This window comes from Harmonia axyridis, chromosome 4, assembly GCF_914767665.1.
Source record: "Harmonia axyridis chromosome 4, icHarAxyr1.1, whole genome shotgun sequence".
Lineage (NCBI taxonomy): Eukaryota > Metazoa > Arthropoda > Insecta > Coleoptera > Coccinellidae > Harmonia > Harmonia axyridis.
Window position 1 is genome coordinate 33,408,510 of NC_059504.1, and position 22,005 is coordinate 33,430,514.

Consider the following 22,005-nt stretch of genomic DNA (forward strand, 5'->3'; position numbering starts at 1 on the left):
GCTTCATTGTTGAAATTAATAATTTGTATTGATCTTCCTCAAAAGAATATATATATATATATATATTTTTTTTTTTTTGTACCACCTTTATAGGGTTTCGTAGTGAGAATTCCGGGCTATGGTGGGCCAAGGCATCCTCACGCACTGGTCAGAAACGCCCGAACGATCCTCGTCGTCCACAGGATAACCTCTCTCTGTGCGTCTGTGACAAGCCTCTCCTCTAATCCGAGCTGGTAAGTATGCTCATCCAAATGTCCTTCAACCATTCCCTTGGTGCTTATGATCAGTGGGAGTATCGTCGTGTTGGTAAGTTTATAAATTTCTTTCAGCTCGAATGCAAGATCATGGTACTTCATCCTTTTTTCAGCATAGGCTTTCTCGATGTTGTCATCCGCCGGAATGGTGACGTCTATTATTGTGACCTTGTTCTCCAGTTTGTGAAATATGATATATATATATATATATATATATATATAATATATACTATATAAGGGATATCGATCAGCAATTAACGAGATATATTTACTCTTTATTCATGTAAAGCCTAGCTTTCGAAGCTTATTTTGCTTCTTCCTCAGGGCAACTGTAAAATACAACAAAACACATCATCAACAATAAAACAAAAAACAGAGTACAACAACTTACTGAATGCGAGGTTAATCTCTAAGTCTAAGAAATGTACAAAATCAGACACAAGCATCAAACAGGGTAATATCAAATGATTATCAATTAAGAAACGCAATATCATAATACGCAATAAACAAAGTTAGGTTAAATGTCATTCATCAACTGGACCATCGAAAAATGGTCTGTTAGAAAATTCTATGAGATATGCATATATTGGACTTAATCTTTGCGTGTCCGTTTTTTTGTTAATTTTACTTTTTTGAGTTTGTATGTGGATCATTTCTAGTATACATCTTTTTTTATAATTTACATTTACATCTAGAATTTTTACGTTATTAAAATCGACACTGTGTGAGTACTTATTAGCATGAACAGATAATGCACATCTCAGGTTATTTGTTCTAATATCACTTTTATGTAAGTTATGTTATGTTATAATATCCCTACCATCAACGGGAACTGAGGAGATATTGCAAGTTTTCAACAGCTTCGACCCTAAATTAAAGTTCACGATTGAAACAGAAGATTGTTACAACTCTGTTCCGTTCTTAGATACCAAGGTATGCCGAGTGGATAATAAAGTAAAATTAAATTGGTATAGAAAGACGACTTCTGCAGGAAAGTTTATACATTTTTTATCTGACCATCCAATGAGCATAAAATTAAATTTCATTAAAGAACAAAAAAACAGGATTTATAAAATCTGTGATCCAACATTCAGAGATGGAAGCATGAAAATACTGTTTGATCTTTTAGTTGAGAATGCCTATCCTAAAACAATGTTGAAAAAACTTCTATATTCTACTTCAATGTTGCCTTCGACTGAAAGTCAAACACAACCTGATATGGTGGGAGAAACAGAAGTTGTGAAATATAGAAGCATCCCTAACATCCCTTACCTTACCTACAAAATTAAGAATTGTTTTAAAGATTATAATAAAAAAGTGAAAATAGTAGCACAGTGCAAAAAGAAAGTGGCAAATTTATATTCAAAACTGAAGGACCCTATACCAAAAGAAATAAAATCGAATGTGGTGTACGAACTGGAATGTACTGACTGTCATGAAACCTACGTAGGTCAAACCTCTCAGTGGCTTAGAAATCGCATGAACTTACATAAAAGTGATATTAGAACAAATAACCTGAGATGTGCATTATCTGTTCATGCTAATAAGTACTCACACAGTGTCGATTTTAATAACGTAAAAATTCTAGATGTAAATGTAAATTATAAAAAAAGATGTATACTAGAAATGATCCACATACAAACTCAAAAAAGTAAAATTAACAAAAAAACGGACACGCAAAGATTAAGTCCAATATATGCATATCTCATAGAATTTTCTAACAGACCATTTTTCGATGGTCCAGTTGATGAATGACATTTAACCTAACTTTGTTTATTGCGTATTATGATATTGCGTTTCTTAATTGATAATCATTTGATATTACCCTGTTTGATGCTTGTGTCTGATTTTGTACATTTCTTAGACTTAGAGATTAACCTCGCATTCAGTAAGTTGTTGTACTCTGTTTTTTGTTTTATTGTTGATGATGTGTTTTGTTGTATTTTACAGTTGCCCTGAGGAAGAAGCAAAATAAGCTTCGAAAGCTAGGCTTTACATGAATAAAGAGTAAATATATCTCGTTAATTGCTGATCGATATCCCTTATATAGTATATATTATCATTTTCAACGATCATTATCTTGAACATTATATATATATATATATATCAACAATTTTAATTCCCAATATACAACAATAGTTATAAGTTAGATAAGGGGTGTGGGAAAATTGATAAGTGTTATAATGTCACTCTTCTTTATTTCATTTAGTCGACGTTTCGATCCCGATGGGGACCTTCTTCAGGACTCTACAATAGCAATAAAAAACAGTCAAAATAAGGCAATCACGAAACATGTAAAAATAGTACATACCGAAATACAGAGTTGTAAAGATCTTATTTGAACACAAATCAATAGCTCTCAAGAAAGCAACTAGCAAGAACATCAACAACCTCAGCGAAAAAAGATCTGATACTTCGTTAGTAAAGGAGTAGAAATCAATTATAATAAGTAAATAAGGTAAACAGAATAATCAACAAAATGAGAGGTTGTCAAAAATGTTGTCAACCAGACTTGCCACAGAATACACGCACATGACAGATGAAACATAGAGTAGCATTAAATCACATTGGTCGCATCAATTCACTCTCACCGAACTCAGAACAAATGCGATTTTTTGAAAGATTCCATGAACCGAAACCAATCCCCTCTCACAGAAATGGCCTAGAACACAAAATTCATTTTCACGTTATCCCTACGACTGCTGAACTTGTTGAAATTCTTTCTGTATGTGATCCATTCAATTCTCTCCCACCGAAACGGTCATAATGAATCAAATAAGAATAGATGGAGCTGATATTATTTACATCCCTTCTGTAGTTCATCGAACAGGTTTGACGTTTAATATGATACATCTCTAAGAAACATCTCTTTCTTCCACTAACTTCAATTTCTAGGATTTTGGTGGAATCATAATTCATTGGATGATCTTTGTCCCGGGTATGGTCTGCTAGGGCACAAATCTTACTTGAATTTTTGATGTCGCTTTTGTGTTGAGCAATCCTTCTCTTCAGAAGCTGAGACGTCTGACCAATGTACACCTCACTGCATATTGAACAAGGAATACAATATACCACACCACTCATGTTATCAACAGTCATCCTATCTTTCACTCGACTGTATAATCTGTCAATTTTAAAATAAGATTTCTGAATCAACATAATTTCTGTGGTCTTTAAGAGGTTAATTAATGCGTTTGTCATACCATTAATTAGGGGAATAGACAAGTAAAGAATTCTACCCGTGTTCTCAGTGTCCACAGTGGTGGATGCGCTCCTCTCTCCATTCGTTGGCCGTGTCGAAGGAGTGGTATTATAAATCAATCTGGACAATAACCTTTTTGGGTATCCATTCTCTAGCATCAACTGCATCAACAACCTCAGATTCTGCCGCCTTAGACTTGGATGGGCAACCTTTTCTATGCGATTCTTCAATCCTAAAATCATGTTTACCTTTTTGTCCATGTGAATGATTAGAAAAATAGTGTATGTATCTCCCTGAACTTGTTGGTTTTCGGTACCAATCTAGAATCAGCCTATTTTCCAGTGTTCGAATCACCCTTGTATCCAGGAATGGGACTCCATTCGCTGTTTCTTCCTCCAAAGTAAACTGTATACTTTCATGTTCACTGTTAAACTTGTCTAGAACGAAAGCAACCTGGTCTTTAGGTACAGCACATATTAGATCATCAACATATTTCTTGATGAAAGGAATGTCAAAAGGAATACTAACAAGAATGCTGTCCAGAAGGAAATCCATTACTAATTCAGCAATGGATGGACTGAAGTTGGAACCCATAGGGGAACCGAGCACCTGCTTGAAGAACCTACCATTAAAAAGAAAATAGTTTGAAGAAAACAGGAATTTGATGGCATGGATGAATTCTTCTTTCGGTAGACTTGTGTGGTTTCTGATAGTATCCCACTTGTTCTCAACAGCTGAAACTGCCAACTCGACAGGAATGTTGGTGAAAAGAGATACAACGTCCAGGCTGATCAGGACATAATCAACAGGTAACTGGAAATCATTCACATACTGGGCAAAAGCAAAGGAATCTTCAATAAAATATCTACTTCTGGTAGAAGAAAGATATTTAGACAGGATGTCTGAAACAAAAACTGACAGTTTGGATGTGGGGGTGTTAACAGATGATATTATTGGTCTCAAGGCAAGAATGGGTTTGTGGATTTTTGGTAAACCGTAGAATCTAGCTGGAACTGAATTGTAAATGTACAGTGATTTACCTTGTATTTGTGTTATGTGGCCCTCACTGACCCATCGTTTAATCAATGCATTACATTTACCTTGTATTGTAACGGTTGGATCTCTGTTAGTAAGAAGTTGGTAATATTGTTCATTAAGTAAAATTTCGTTGGAGAGCTCTATGTACTGATCCTTATCCATCAAAACCGTAACATTGCCTTTATCAGCCCGTAACACAAGCAATTCTTGATGTTCATTTAGGTATCTCTTACAGTGGTAAAATTCTCTCTGGAAAACATTATTAGTCCTTTTTCCAGGTTTGATGTAGTTTGTTATAATATTAACAGCTTGGGAACGTTTGTTGAGGGAAACGTTTGATGAGGGAACGTTTGATGAGGGAACGTTTGATGGGAACGTTTGATGAGGGAAAGAACATCAAACGTTCCCAAGCTGTTAATATTATAACAAACTACATCAAACCTGGAAAAAGGACTAATAATGTTTTCCACAGAGAATTTTACCACTGTAAGAGATACCTAAATGAACATCAAGAATTGCTTGTGTTACGGGCTGATAAAGGCTATGTTACGGTTTTGATGGATAGAGCTGAGCGTTGTCAGACATTGGAATGAAATTTCTCGGCATACTCAGATGTCACAGAGCGACCTGTTGGAATTAGTAAGGTTCATCTTCGACAACACCTATTTCACATATCAAGGAAGATATTACAGGCAGACCTTAGGTGCTCCAATGGGAGGTAAACTTTCCCCTATTTTGGCACAATACGTGCTGGATGATCTTTTGACTTCGGTACTGCCCGGTTTGCCTTTTGTTATGCCCTTTTTAAAAAAGTATGTCGACGATCTGATATCTATGATTCCAGAGGGATCACTTGCTACAGTTCTGGAACATTTCAACAGTTATAACACCCACCTACAATTCACGGCAGAAGAAGAGGTTGACAACTCCATACCTTTTTTAGACATCAGGGTGGGGAGAAGTGTTGAGGACTGATTGGTATAACAAGCCTAGTAGCTCTGGCAGATATTTGCATTATAGATCTTGCCATCCACAAAATATGAAGCTAAATCTAGTCACACAGATGAAAACTAGAGTCTTAAGGTTGACACATCCAACTTTTCATAGTCAATGTATTTTCAAACTGAAAAAGCTATTTGTAATGAATGGATACCCGATAAAATTACTTAATAAGTTACTTTGCAATACATCATCTTCACCCCCAGTCGAAGTCACCATGTCATTAAACACCGATGCCATGATAGACCGAGCTGACATCGTTTACGCCACTATACCATACATACCAGTACTCTCTGATAAGATTTCCCTGATTTTCAAAGACTACAAACATATCAAGATTGTTAAAACTATGAAACATCCATTATTTAAGTTAGTATTCAGCCGCTTGAAAGACAAAGAAAAAGAAGAATATGAATCTGGAGTCGTGTATAGTACCTTGTGGCAGTTGTGAGAGAACATACATAGGACAGACTTCCAGATGGATCAAAGAAAGAATAACATCTCATAAGAGTGATGCAAGAAGAAATTTAAGAACTTGTGCCTTGGCTATACATGTGAACAACAATGACCATGTAATAGATTATTCTAACACAAAACTACTCTTTAAGGAACCCCATTACCATAAAAGATTATTCTTGGAGATGTTATCAATAGCAGTGACTGACAATACTATGAATACAAAACAAGATACTAACAATCTTAATAACATCTACTCCTACTTGATAGAATTATCTAAAAATTTCGCATACACCAATTCGTAGTTTCAACACCTGAAAATAATAAACAAAATTAAGAAAGTGAATATAATTCTGTGGAACTAAACAGTTGTCATTTATATCTCTCTTTGACGGATGGTGTCATGGTTTGTTTACCTTACACGTATTGATGTCTGACAGAATATATGAGTGTTATCAATAATATTAGTTACTTGTTTAATCTTTATTACTGTGAGAGAGTAGTTGGGTTGAACTATTTTGTTTTTTGAATATTTTGAAATAAGATCAACAGGAAGGAATAAAACCACAATATATGTACGTTAGTTTTGTGAACTTGCTTTTTGTAATGTTTATATTTAATATATATTGCAGATCCTTGAGAAAGGTAGGAAGTCTTACCGAAAGCTTGGATGATATAAAAGTGTATCACTGAATTTCCTAGATCGAAACATCCTAACATTCTTATCTATTAGATATATTGCGATCAATAATTTTCTTACGAAATATATATATATATATATATATATATATATATATATATATGGAATATATATTCTTGTGAGGAAGAGCAATACAAATTATTAATTTCAAACAATGAAACATATGTGTCGATGAATGACAGATGAATATTATTCATTTGAAAATGTAAGGTTAAATGGCAATTCTTGTACGAAATGAAATAAACAACGATACTTTGTTCAACAAACGGAATGTTAAAAGTGAGTTTATGATGGTTTTTCTAATTTAGTAGCTTATTTCCAAGGATCAAATGGTATATCTTATACTTGCAAAAACTTCAGTGTTCCGGTTTCCAGGGGTGAATTAGCTCATTATGAAAATTTAAAATGGCTATATCTTTTCCTCAAATAATCATTTTTATATATTGATTTTTTATGCTTTTCGGACAAACTATATAAAAACAAAATATTTTCTATTTTCGACTCCAAAATATAGTTTAACATATTTTTGTAAGAAACAAACCAAAACACACAGAAACAACTAACTGTCTAGGTGCAGTATGCGCGCATTTGGATCGCATAAATTAGTTTTTTATAGTTGCGGTGCTTCTCCCATGTGCTGTGCTAGGTTTCACTACTCTCAATATGCGGGCATCGTTCAGGCAGAGCACAGGAACTAGTGTAACTAGTAGTAGTAACTCCGCTCTGATTTGCTAGGCTACGCTGCCCTCAATGTGGGGCTAGCCTTAGGGTTCATCATCATCATCATCAACCAGCCCTTTGCATCCACTACTGGATATAGGCCTCCCTCATTTCTGCCCACTGTCCTCTATTCTGAGCACTATGCACACAGTTTGTGGTCATCCTTTTGATGTCGTCAGTCCATCGCGTGGGAGGTCTTCCCCTGTTACTTTTGTCGGCTCTTTCTAACGTGGTCACGCAGTGACACACCGAGCATCGATCTTTCCATCTTACGTTGCGCAACTCTGAGCTTTTTAGCAAATGTGACAGTTAGAGTTAAGGTTTCGGCGCCGTAGGTCATAACCGGTAAAATGCAATTATCAAATACCCTTCGCTTCAGACAAACTGGGAGGTTACTCTTAAACACATCCCCAAGTCTGCCATATGCAGCCAAAGAAAGCGTTATCTTCTTTTCAACTCGCATGTTTGGTTGTCTCTCGAGATTCGTATTTCATGAACCAGATATATGTATCAATCCACCATATCGACATCATGGTCACCAATGGCAATATTTGCACTAGGGACCAGATTCGTCATGAATTTTGTTTTGGATATATTAATTTTCTGCCCGACCTGAGCACATACTTCCCGAAGATCTTCCAACATTTTCCTAATATCTTGTAGGTTATCAGCGAACAGAGCTATATCATCCGCTAAGCGCAGATCTGTTAAGTTCAAGCCATCTATATTTAAAACCTTTGCACTCCATTCGAGCATCTTGAAGGCGCTCTCCAAAACAGCGATAAATAATTTGGGTGACATAGTATCCCTCTGTCGTACTCGTCTACCGATTCTTATGGGGTTGGTGTTTTCGTGCAATCTAACCATCATGGTGGCATTTTATATATTATATATTAGTTTTGTATAACGATAGTCCACCCTGCACTTTTGTAAGGAGTCCAAGACTGCACTCAACTCAACAGTATCAAAGACCTTGTGGAAGTCTTCTATGGATTTCTCGATCACAGTTTTGATGCTCTGAAGATGGTCATTGGTTCCAAAACCTCTGCGGAACCCAGCCTGTCCTATGGGTTGATAAAAATCTTAGTTGTTCTCTAAGCGTGCAGTAATAATTCTCGTGAAGAGTTTATAAAGATGACTGAGTAAGTTTATTGGTCGATAGTTTTCCAGTTCCGCTGAATCTCCTTTCTTGTGAATCGAGATCACGATGGCGTTGTATCACTTCTCTGGTATGATGCTATTAAAGAGACAGAGATTAAAAAGCTTCTCTATTTTCTTGAGTAGACAGTGACCACCTATCTTAACTGCATCGGCAACCACACAGTCCTCTCCAGGGGCTTTGTTGTTTTTTGTTTTCCTCAGAGCCAACTTTATTTAGTCGAGAGTAATATCAGGCATTTCTTCTGACCCTTGATTAACGATGCCTTCTTTACTCGTCAGTATCTCTAATTCTGTTCCCGAGTCTGAGTTAACTTCATTCTGGCTGTTATATAGTAGGTGGTAAAAGTCCTCAACCATCCTCAAAATATCCTCTCTGTTTGTTGTAATACTCCTGTTTTTGTTCTTTATCTTCGTCATTTGCTTTTTTTCCAGCTTCCAATCCTCTACGTAAGACCTTTATGCTTTTGTTGCTTTCTATTGTTTTTCGCCTTAGGGTTACAGCAGCAATATTCCAGTTGTTTTTGAGCCATGCACACATCCCTAACATGCCAACAGCTAACATTTTTCCACCATTTTCACTTTTGCCGGCTGAAAAGGTACTTCACGACTACCCAAAAATTCATTAGTTTTGCGAAATGTGGCTGTAAAAATGAACAAATTCAAAGCATTGTTAAATCAGGTATCTTCCATTTTTAGTAATCGCATAGGTTTCACTTGTCAAATGTCAAAAGATTACAGCTCCATAAGGGACATATGCCAAGATAGCGGCCTATTTAAGATAAAACTTCTTTTTGGAAAATAATATTTGATAATAATAACTTGAGTGGAAGAGTTATATGTTTCTCTGATTACACGAAATTTCTGCGGAGTGGAATATGATAAAGATTGGCGCATTTTTCGAATCATCAATAAAAATGACCTCCTTGCGGGTTTTGCCCACTAATGCGAACTTCAGTAAGGGCAATTAGTCTAACCTAAAAAATTCGAAATTAACGGAAAAAAATTTAGCGTTTTGTTTTCTACGATAAACGTGCAAAAATTATCATGCTTTTTCGGCATTTCTGTAGTACATACCTGAACATCAGGATGGACGGATAAATTATATAAAATGAAGCTTATAGCGGATGCAGTTGTATCGTGACCCTGAAAACAGCCAATTGAAAATATCGAAACAAGAGTATATAGGTATTCAGTTCATTTACAGCAAACATGATTCCGTCTACTTGATCTCTTATATCTTTATTAGATAAGGGATTTCCATCCTCATCTCTCGCTTTCAGAAGTATGTCCAAAAATGGCGTTTTCTTTTTCCCGTAAACATTCTCAAGATCATCATCATTTTTCTCATGAACATTCTGAAGAAGTTTTCTTCTCTTCTCTATCACAGTCTGATCGAACTCGTGGATGGTTTTAATTGATTTTTGGAAATTTTGGTATTGTGGATGAAAGTAAAATAGTAAATCGTGCATGTACAGTGGATCCATTGCCCTTTCTAATATAATTTGACACAATGTTCGGATGCAGCTACGGTATTCGGACTCTTCTTCTTGAGCATTGATAGATGTTGCCATTGAGCTTTCTGAAAGCAAAAATAAAATGAAATATCCACCGATTCTTCGACTTTAAAATATGTAGATATTTGAATTTGTGAACGCCTGATTGAGTTCGGTTAATGATCTTCGCAAAGGATAAATATCACATAGGCACTCATAAAGAATATAAGCCAAGATTTTACCTAATAACTAAGCGATACTGTAGTAAAAGGCCATACAGATGTTCTATGTATAACTAGATGAGAGCGCTTGTTCGATTTCTTCAATAAAATTGGCGCTTGGCAAATTTTTAATTTTACTTCAAAGTGGTATCACTAAGAAAACATTTTTGTGTCAAAAATTATGTCTTCCTTTGATTACTCTGATATCCTGCCTCATTCTCTCTATATGCGCGTTCCATTTTCTCTGTTGGTTATCCACTCCAGGAGGTTTTGCACTACACATATAACTTCACTCCTTATTCTATCGCTGATTCCAAAATATTTATTCCTTGCCTTAGATGTGACGGGTCTAGTTTCGGCCAAGTAGATAATTATCGATTGAATGTAGATTCTTGCCTTTGTTTTCATGTTCACATGTTTATCCCTTCATATCGTAGCTGAGGCAGCCTGGGATTTTGTTAGCTCTCATAACTTGAAGGTACAATCATAATATAGCCGAAACTGTATATTTCATCTGCTTCTGATTAATGAAGTTTCAACTTAATTTTGACAATACTTACCACATAAAACATCTAAAGAAAAATTGGATATTATAGGGTAGACATCGAAACAATCTTTGTCCAGATTATTTGACATTTTCTTTATAAGGTCATCACTGGCTTTCTGGCATACACTGATGAGATTTTCTATTCTCTTGAAATGAAAGGCCGGAGTCAAAATTTTCCTGTATGACTTCCAGCGAGAACCTAAAACAAATTTGCATAGAGTTGTTAGTAAATAAGGGTAGCTTTATTTGAAGAATGTGTATTTGTCCTAAAGACAAAGAACTCATAGAAGGACTCACCTGATGTGATCAGAAGAGCATGACCAAGCCATTCATTAAAGAAAGAGTATTGAAGTGATTTGGTAATTATTGTTGTGCTGGTCATGAGCCATTGCACGAATTTGTAGTTGGAAGCAGTGAGCATCACTTCTGTTCCAATATGAATCTGCATAAGTCCATCGAACTTGTCGAGTTGTTTATGAAGATAAGGTAGTAATTCTAGGAATCATAAATTCAAAATTATAAATGAGTTCAACAATCAGTTGACAAAGAATACTTTTTGCACATATTTTGTTCAAATTTGATTTCCGAATTTTAAGTTTAGAGCGGTATTAAATGATAAGATTTGACTTGATGAATAATGAGGTGAACTCTTGAAATGTCGAAGGTAAGTTCAGGGTTCTAATAACTCGCCACCTTTCATCAATAGAGGGGTCAAGGATTTTTTAAGGAGGTTCATCTAGTTTACGTTAAATTCATGTTATATTTTTTTGCTTACGCGATATTTCACGAGGGGGTAGCAAAAAAAAATTAGGCTTCCGCTCTCCCACCTCTAGCATTGCCTTTGGAAAAGAGTGATAAAATGAATCAATTATTTGTAAAAGCGATTCTATTTCTGAAGATAAGCCAGTCAAAATATAAAATACGTTATCTACATATATCTTTCAATACACAGGTAGACTCACTAGGTTCTGATGAAAATATTTTCTTTTCGAAATATCTGTTTATATTTTTTTATCTTCAAAAGTGCACCAACATATTGCACAATATTTGTCCTTACACTATCAAAAATTTTGTTCGTGTGAAAGCCCTTTAACTGCAGAGCGAGATTGGTGCACTCAATATACACACATCGTCAAAAATATTGGTTCCCCTAGGTTTCTCAAGAAATAAACAATCTATTTTCTGGAAATGAGATGAAAATTTTTCTGTATTTCAATTGCAATGTATTTGATAGAAAATATTTGTTTGTTACTCTTTGCTTTATGCAGAATGAGACAAAATAGGAACTGAATCTGTATTCATTAGTCCGCATTGCTTATTTTTCCAATCAGCTGTCCAATACGCCTAGGCATCTCACGAATCAAGTCATCAATTAAATTTTCAGGCATATCGTTCCATTCTTCCTGAAGGGCTAAACTCAATTCCTGAACAATTGAAGGTGAGTTTTGGCGATTGGATATTGCTCTCCCTAAGTAATCCCATATCAATCTTTTGAAGAATATTTTGAACCCTTCGTTATCATCATGATAAATGAAATTATCCCCAAATTCGTTGCGCAGAAGAGCAATGATTGGTTCAATGATGTTTTCTACGTAGATAGCACCAGTCATTGTTCGTGCAATAATAAGAGGGGTACGGCGATGGAACATTATACTCCCAGCACATAATTGATCCGCTTTGAAAGGGCACAACTTCCCAGGCAAAAGTGAGTCGCTCTAGTCTAGTTGGACAGTCTTGGTTTGCTCTGGCCATTTGCCGACGGGTAGTTCTATGTCTAGGTGATAGTCGGGGCTTAGGGGTCTTCTTGCCCTTAAATTTAAAAAATGCAACCGTCTCCTTATGGTACTGGTTGAGACTACCCATCTATAGGTACCGAAACCGTTATATTCCTTCGAGTAAAATTTGCTCTGGGTCGACCAGGCATCGGTCTGCGGGCAACGCTGCCGGTTTCCAGGAAAAGGGCTACTATGCGTCTTACTGAAGTCCGTGAAATTTTCGAACGGTGCGCAATATAGTAGTTTGACAAAGCTTCTTGATATAGGGCTACTATTCTTGTCCGCTCAAACTGAGAAATTGGATGTTTTACAAGGAATATTCTCAACTTCGAATAAACCTACTGTATTCTCCTGAACCAGAAATATTGTTTGCAGGTTTATTGTTTTCATTAAAGTGATAAGATAGTGAAGATTCCACACACAAAATTGTCATGTTACTTTCAACAAGTTGAGAGTTGATAGGAGGGACAAGACTTTTGATGATGTGTGTATATAATCTTTTTTTATTCCTGTTGATAACTCCTGGTTACGGCATTACCGCTGTTGTAGTTCGCTGACGTATTCCTTGCACCATCTTTCCCAGATGTGCTGCTTGGGTAGAATGCTGATATAGCGACATTCTGTCGGCTAACACATGTATTCAATCTTGTTCTTTTATCGAGAATGACGATCATGATGAGGAAATGTGGTAGGGTTAAGGAAAGTAGGATGAATCATATGAATGTCAAAGGTAAAGAGAAAATGACCTCTATTTCTAAGAGTGAAGTGCTCCTTTATTCGAAAGTAAATAGGTATTGAATCATTCGTTTACAAACACAAGTGATTTTTCCTACTCTTGACGCCTGTCTCCCACAGACGACCTAAATGCGGGGAACTTTGATGTTTTTACCAGGTTCCAGTCTTATCTTACATGCAGGTTGAAAATAAGACGCACACTCATGGGAGGATCAGATGAAGGTTTATTCATAGAATCACCAACTTGTACATTACACGAGATACATAAGTTATCTGTTATCTAGTAAAGAACAATAATGCCAAATCTAGAACTCACTAGCACATTCATTATGGAACTGTCTACATCGGCTTATATGGATAGTTGTTATTAATATCAGGATGTAGTTTACAAATAATCAATGACGACATTGAAAAGTCCCCGTTCTACCATAGTAAAACACATAATTTTTTCGCAAAATTCAATTTTATCATTCAACATAGTTGCCTTCAAGGGCGATACAGCGATTATAGCGATCTTCCAACTTTTCGATACCATTTTTGTATATTACGATTTGTCTCTCGCTTCAAAATAGGCCTCAGTTTCGGCGATTACTTCTTCATTGGCGCTAAATTTTTTTCGAGGTCTGAGAACAGGAAAAAGTCGCTGGGGGCCAGATCTGGCGAATGCGGTGGATGCAGAAGCAATTCGAAGCCCAATTCATGCAATTTTGCCATTGTTTTCATTGATTTGTGACACGACTCATTGTCTTGATGAAATAGCACTTTTTTTTCTTCAAATGTGGCCTTTTTTAATGATTTCATCCTTTAAACGATCCAATAACGTTATATAATAATTGTTATTGATGGACTGGCCCACTTGGAGGATTCAATCAATATTATACCTTGCGCATCCCAGAATACTGTTGTCATGACCTTGTCAGCTGACTGTTATGTTTTTCCTAGATTTGGATTCGGTTCATCGTGTGCAGTCCACTCAGATGACTGTCGATTGGAAACTTTCGTGAACTTTTTTTATTTTTTCGTCGGTGACAGCTTCTTTTGGGCGTCCACTCCGTTCGCCGTCTTCGGTGCTCAGTTCACCACGTGCAGACCCCGGAAACCCTTCATCAAGCCAAAATTTTGCTTCAACTGTATTTTTCCCTTCAAAAAGGATTATTTTATCAGCACACGAAATTCTTTTTTTTTCATCTTTTTCAAATAACAAAAATAGCTACACTCACAACGCAATACCTCACAAACTAATGGTTGGACTGCTGTCAAATTTTGACACGTATCGTTTGAAGGTTGATACCATAGACCTATAATAATATGGACTGGATGTTAGAGAGAGACCATTGATATCGGTGTATTGTGACAAGGATGGAAGCTTTAATGGCAAAACATTGGTTTTCTGAACTGATTGTATGTGTTTTCTTGTAGTGATTACTGATTTTTAAACAATTCACTGAGTTTTTTGGTGTTCTGGTGCTTATCTTAGTACTAATAAACAATTTTAGCAGCTCAGAACTATTTAGAGCGGTGGTTAACAAAATCCGCATTGTTATGATGGTTTCCAACCTCCGATAGGAGATGGAACTAGAAGAAGAAGAAGAAACAATTTTAAGTATCTCTGCTTCGTGTGTAGCTTATAATTGTGTTGTTATATCCAAAAAAGGGTTGGTCGTAACATTTCATTGGTAAAAAAACAAGAAGGGATTTATCGTTTATTTTATTGAATATTTTCACAAGTTTCCGAGAAATTAATCAATTCGATATTTCGAAATACATTTTTGTTTCCTCTGTATTTGACCATTCCTTGTTTTTCCTTTTTCTCCGTGGTCTGCCCGTGTTCGTAAACTGAAGTCTCTTACAAAGACCCGTACAGAGTGAAGCGTGTGACCATTGTTTTTTTTCCAAATCCTCAATTCCTATAATTTTTGAGTCAAAATTTCGGCAGAATGCGAAGTTTGTCATAAGGATATCTCAAGCGCACATAACACCTTCTCGTGTTCTTCTTGTAATAAGGTGTATCATGGTCGGTGCGTAAATTTAACATCGACTGAACTCAACTTTTTTCCGACAGCAATAATAAGTGGAATTGTCCAAATTGCTTATCCAACACAAGAAGGCTCCGTAGCAATTCTGCTAGTTCAACATCTAGTGCTGCAGCCACTGCTGAGTACTTTAGAATGATTATGGAAAAGATAACGTTAATTGGAGAGGATATTTCAGCTATAAAGAAATCCCAGCAAGATATGTCTACTCGTCTTGATGGATGTGTGACAAGACTTGACGAGCATTCTGAGTTATTATCAGAGCATAATTCTTTCATAGCTCGCCAGAGAGCAGAAATTAACGATCTGCAATCTTCGCATGGGTCACTTGTGTCAAGTGTTGCATCTATCGAGAGAGAGGTGAAGAAATTGCAGTCTGTGTGCTCCGAGAGGTCGTCGTCGAACTCCGATCTTGCTACTTATTTGGCGCCCAATGAAATTTTAGAAAGAGTCAAAAGATTCAATAATATTAAAATAAGAGGAATTTCCGAGGACATAAATGTCGAATCTAATTCATCTACAGTTAGAAATATAGTTGAGTGTGTGACCGTTGGAGCAGGTGATCATATAACTGGTATATCACGATTGGGGCGAAAACAAGCCAAAGGAGACAGGCCAATAAAGGTCGAGTTCTCTAGTTCGAGTATTCCTTCCAAGATTTTGCGAAATAAAATCAAACTTACTCAAAATACTACATATTCTAAAATAAAAATCTCTGATGATATGACACCAACCCAGTTGAATGAGATCAAAAAAGTGAGGGAGGATCTAAAGCGTAGAGAAGCTGCTGGAGAGAAAGGAATTACCATAAAATATGTTAAAGGTTCGCCGAAGATTGTTCCCGTTCAACCTACTGTGGCATCAAAAAACTAAATATCAATTTGTACTGGAATATTGTATACTCTAATGTGCAAAGTTTACCATCTAAATTAAATGAAATCTTAGCATTCGTCCAACTTAATTCTCCTACATTTTTGCTGTTTATTGAGACTTGGCTCAAACCATCTATTCCTGATGTAGCTGTATCAATACCTGGTTATTCTATTTTCCGCAGCGATAGTGTTGTAACCCCGGGACATGCTGGAGTCTGTGTTTTCGTGAGAGATGAGAATTTACTTGACTTTCATCTGTCTGTATCTAGTATCAATACACCTGGAATTGATAATATTTTTCTGGATATTTGTGGACTAGGAATATCAGTAACACTGGCCTGCATATATCGCTCTCGTCAGTCCAGCCACGATGATACATTATTTCGGCATCTTTCTCATTTATCCAACACTAAGCAATCTGTTGTAGTAGCAGGTGATTTCAACTTTCCTGACATTTCCTGGCCTTTAACAACATTACCACCTGTAAACTCACCCGCATCAGAGTTTGTGAATGTTATCATTAGTTCCAGTTTTTCACGAATTGTGACTGAGCCAACCCGAATTCGTATGGGACAGCGGCCTTCCTTACTAGACCTTTTAATGACGACAGATGAGAACATCCTCTCTGATTTGGAATATTTACCACCATTTGGTAAGTCTGATCATTTGGTGCTGAAATCAAACCTCCATTTATTCACAACCAATCCTCCAAAATGTACGAATAAAACCTTCAAATAAATAAACTATCACGACCTCAATCGAGATCTGGAGAAAATAGATTGGCGAAACTTGTTGGTCGGAAATGTTGAGAGCATGTGGGGGGCATTCTTGGAGGTTCTCAACAGTTCAATGTCTACTAACACCTCAATAAAAACATCTAAACGGAACCCCTTGAAGCCTTGGATCGGCAGGGATATATTGCAAATGATTCGTCACAAAAAAGCATTATGGCAGAAATATAGACGTCACCTCCGTTCTCAAGATTATGAGAATCACCGGATTTACTCTAGGGAGCTCAAGAGTATGTTAAAGTCGTCGAAAGGGCAGTTCGAAGATAAGATAGCTTCATCACGAGACAGAAGGAAATTCTATAAATTCGTGAGGTCCACCATCAAGACGAAGGTTTCGACGCCCAGGATTCGTAGAGCTGATGGAACACTGTGTGAGCTGCATCAAGAATCCGCGGAAGTTTTTGCAGATAGTTTCGAGGCTTCTTTCTCCCGAGAACCAGACGGACCAATGCCGGGGCTAGGGATCCCCAGGTGTGTTCCCACCTTTGATTTCGTGGAGATTTCTCAGGATATGGTGTTGAGACATCTCTCTGCCCTCAAGGATTCCTCACCAGGGCGCGATGGATTATCTCCTGCCATTTTACGAAAATGTGCGAGTTCACTTGAGTTACCTCTATCTATTATTTATCAGGAGTCGCTCCGCTCGCATTGTCTGCCATCTTCCTGGGTCTCAGCCTCTGTAACACCAATTTATAAGAAGGGCGATAGAGAATCTGCAGCAAATTATCGACCTATAAGCTTGACATCGGTTCCATGTAAGGTATTAGAGCGGATTATACAAAAACAACTACTTAAGTTTGCCCTGGAGAACGGGTTAATACCTCCAGCACAACATGGTTTTGTCCCTGGCAGGTCCATTCTAACTAACGGATTTTTCGGTGTTGACCTGTCCAGTCTTTTTGTCCTGAATCCTCATAGTCACCTGAGAGGTCACCATCTGAAACTATACAGAGAGCAGTTCAGGACAAGAGCCCGTCAACAATTTTTGTCCAACAGAGTTTTTTAAGAGTGGAACAGACTGCCCGTCGAGATCATTGCATCCCAAAGCGTGAACTCTTTCAAGAATAATTATGATAACTTTGGCTGAGTGTTGTTTGTTGCTTACTGTTAATTTTTTGTATTAAATGAGTTATATAGGATTACCTCAACTCATATCATGTAATTAATAATAATAATAATAATTAAATTGAATGGGTGGTGGAAATATGGAGTAAAGACAAAAAACCTTCTCTCACAACAGTAATATGTAGTAATCACTTCAAAACAGAGGACTATTATGCCAATCCCTATATGGAACCAAAGTTTTGAAGGAAAGAGCCATACAATTACGATATTGAGAACATGTGTTACTACAATAATAATGAATACTATACAGCAAATTCCTGCCCTTCATAGATACGGATTTATGAATTTTTGACCATGTTATTCCAGTTTCGAAGCCCTGATTCGAATCTCTTCGTCTGATGTTAATCATAATTTTTTTATATTGATATTTATTAATTTTTTTTTATATGTGCTTACATATTTGATGATAAAAGGTAATATAATAAAAACATGTATGAAATTTGCACTACTTTTTTAAACCGTTAAAGTAGAGGAAGATGTTTCCTTTTGGAACGTAAGGCTGAATTGTCCTTTGATAGGAAAAATATAGCACTTTCTTTCCCCTACAGATCAAATACCCAATACATCAGATTATACATATAATATATATTATTGATATACTGAACTATCTAAAACTTTTGAATAGATATTAAAAAATATTTTCTTTAAGGTAGCTCTCAATAAAATCCACCCTTTTCTGAAAGAAATTTTAGATAACATGAAAATCTGTATCATACAATTCCTAAATGTAATTATATATATCCGCTCTATAGCTTTGTACGCCTTGCGGAGTCCAGTCACCATCTCTGTCAATTCTCCCAATCTCCTGGTCTGAGATCTCTCTCGGACATTGCTTTGCTCACCCCCTGTATCCAAGTTATCTTCGGTCTTCCCTGTTTTCGTCGCTCCAATGGACTCCAGTTCATAATCTGTTTCGGTATCCTAAATGTAATTCATTTAGCAATTTCAATACTGTTCTCATCCGAATATCTCAATATTTTTCTCAAAAAAAAATTAAAAGCGCGTTATTACCATAGCCATATAGAGTAATTTCAATACTTTTTCCATCCGAATAACTCAATATTTCTCATTAAAAAAATTAAAAAACGCTTTATTCCCATAGCCATTCAGCTATTTCAATAATCAACTAATGCGAAAAACTCAATATTCCTCCAAAAAAAATTAAAAACGCGTTATTCCTATAGTAAATTCGCATTTACTGCCTTTCTGATTTCCATCCTTCACAATACCTCTGTCTCTTTGATAGTCTGCAGAGCGAAGCGAGTAGAAGTCACGTGAGGGCTAGTCCATGTTATTATAGGTCTATTGTACAACTGAAAATTAAATGGATTCAATACTTGCACCGCCATCTGTGCATCAGACCAGGGACTTTTCAATTGGCCTAGTAGTAACAAAATATTGGTAATTCAACAATGAATTCCAATTGTAGCTACCTTGCGGAAATATCGCTATTGACATGGATATTGGAATTTGTCCTATATTACACCTCTCCCACTTGAAAAAAAAGTTGTTTCTTTGGTAATAAAAAAATTTTCAACTTATCTAAGGGCCAGTTGTACATTTCAAGTTCACCAACAGTTCAATGTTGATTGTGGTTTAATGACAAAATTCAGTTATACCAACCTCGTTCACTATTGATCGACAGTTCATAACCAAGATCAGTTGAAGGCTGATACCTTGTCGGTTCAAAGCTTGATCCACAGATTACGGATAATATTTTATCCGTAATATGTGGCTTGATCCTTCATTTTATTGACCTTTATATATTTTTTGACATTATTGGTATTTTACTCATAAGTTATTCATATTTATATATTATATAGAATTAACTGAAAATGAAGATTTTTTGGAGCCAATTGATAACATACAAAATCCGAGATTGATACAGACGTATATAGAACGCTCAAATCATTTTACAAAGTGGAATCACCTTTTATTTTGTTATTGTTCTTATCTGTTTTCTTAGTTTCGATTAATTCCTTATATTTCTTCACCAAACTTAACAACACATTTTCTCCTCTTGCAGTGAAATTTGTGGTTCTTGCTAAATTTTTTAAAATACTCCATATGTTCATGACAACGTTTATATTATCCTGACCTATGATTTATATGACAAGCAAAGAAGTTATTCTTTCTATTTCAGTATCGTAATGAGTTCATTACAGTTCTAAAAACAGTGCTGTAATGAACTCATTACAGCAGAGTTCATTTTTATTTTTGAAGAAAGAGCCCTCCATCTTCGGTCTCGGGCTCTTTCTCCAAAAATGAAAATGGCCGAATGCAGTTTTCCAAAGAAAACACGCTGGAATGCGAAATTATCCGGTCATTTTGATGAACGAGTGTAATTCGGGGGAATATTTCCCGAATAAACTGTTAACTTGTCAAAGTGACATAGATACTATAGCTGCCATAGATTCGAACTGTGTAAGATTCATAGAAACTATGCATCTATGAACAGAACAATTATCGCAGTGCTATTTCGCTTCCTACAATGCAATTATCGTAGGTAATTGCACAAGTGCATCAAAATTACCGATAATTTTGCATGACAGCGTGTTGTCATAAAAACTGCATGAGTTCATTTTCATTTTTGGAGAAAGAGCCCTCCACCTTCGGTGTCGGGCTCTTTCTCCAAAAATGAAAATGACCGAATGCAGTTTTTCAAAGAAAACACGCTGGAATGCGAAATTATCCGGTAATTTTGATGCACGAGTGTAATTTGGGGGAATATTTCCCGAATAAACTGTTACATCACTTGTCAAACTGATGTAGAATGGAATTGCCATAGATTCGAACTGTGTAAGATGCATAGAAACTATGCATCTATGAACAGAACAATTATCGCAGTGCAGTTTCGCTTCCTACAATGCAATTATCGCTGTAATTTTCGATAATTGTTCTCCATATACATAGAATTTTTGACAGGAGGGAAATATTCGCTGTAATTTTCGATAATTGCATTCTATTTACATAGAATTTTTGACATGAGGGAAATATTCGCTGTAATTTTCGATAATTGTTCTCCATTTACATAGAATTTTTGACAGGAGGGAAATATTCAATATAATATGATTTGGATCAAGTAAAATGTTTTGCGGCATTATTCGCAATTTCTCTTGATTCTGTTGTTAAATCAATTTCGGCAGACATAATTCACGAATTTAATGCGTAATTATAAATTATTTCAAAATCCGAAACGTTTGATTCAAATTTATATTTCGTAATCTGTCAATTTTCGTAACAGTCACACTAAGATGTCTAAAAACCAGGTGTATGGACTGATTAGCTTTTGTTTTGCCAATTTTGAGAATATTAGTTAAGCTTCGTTATGTCAACTATCAACAAATTAAAATTCTTGTTATTTATCATTTAAGAGTTTTGTGCCATTATGTACCTATATAACTATATCTTTCGTTATGATCCATGGAAGCAATTCTTGTAATTAAAATACCAATAAACTCTCTTTCTCTCTCTCTATTTCAAATATTTGAATTCATTCCAGTAAACGTTTCGTGTTTTGTTTCACGACTTTGCACTATCATACTCGGTTACACATCGCTTTCGATTGGTCAGTATCGGGTTTTAATTAATGTATCCAATCAAAATCAACGGAAAAAGATCGAAATGACAAGTATGACATTGCGGCGCCTCCACGAACTAAAACTAATATTTTCAATTTGGTCGAATGTCATTGCATTCAAAATTTGAGGAGTGCATACACCATGTTTTTAGACATCTTAAATAACACCAACTGCCAAGAAACAATAGAAATGTCACTAGAAATCGCCGATCAGTTGAACTAAAGTCGATACGAGTTGGAACAACGCACGTTCTTTTGAACTGATATCACCAATAACTAACAGTTCTGTTGATCTTCTGATGA

General features: G+C 36.0%; 1 protein-coding gene and 1 long non-coding RNA gene across 2 annotated transcripts in view; both read right to left on the reverse strand.

The window, feature by feature from the left end:
* LOC123677927 (probable cytochrome P450 4d14) overlaps window positions 1-22,005 on the reverse strand; it is a 58,952-nt gene that overhangs the window by 14,020 nt on the left and 22,927 nt on the right. The window contains exons 2-5 of the mRNA XM_045614667.1: window positions 11,089-11,286; window positions 10,805-10,990; window positions 9,733-10,109; window positions 9,605-9,673 (exon numbers count right to left, since the gene is read on the reverse strand). Coding sequence (XP_045470623.1) covers window positions 9,605-9,673; window positions 9,733-10,109; window positions 10,805-10,990; window positions 11,089-11,286 — 830 coding nt within the window. The remainder of the gene's footprint in view (window positions 1-9,604; window positions 9,674-9,732; window positions 10,110-10,804; window positions 10,991-11,088; window positions 11,287-22,005) is intronic.
* On the reverse strand, window positions 502-931 carry LOC123677929. Its single transcript, XR_006747157.1, has 2 exons — window positions 646-931; window positions 502-583 (listed from the first exon to the last, which is right to left on the reverse strand). It is a non-coding gene; the product is annotated as an uncharacterized LOC123677929 (long non-coding RNA).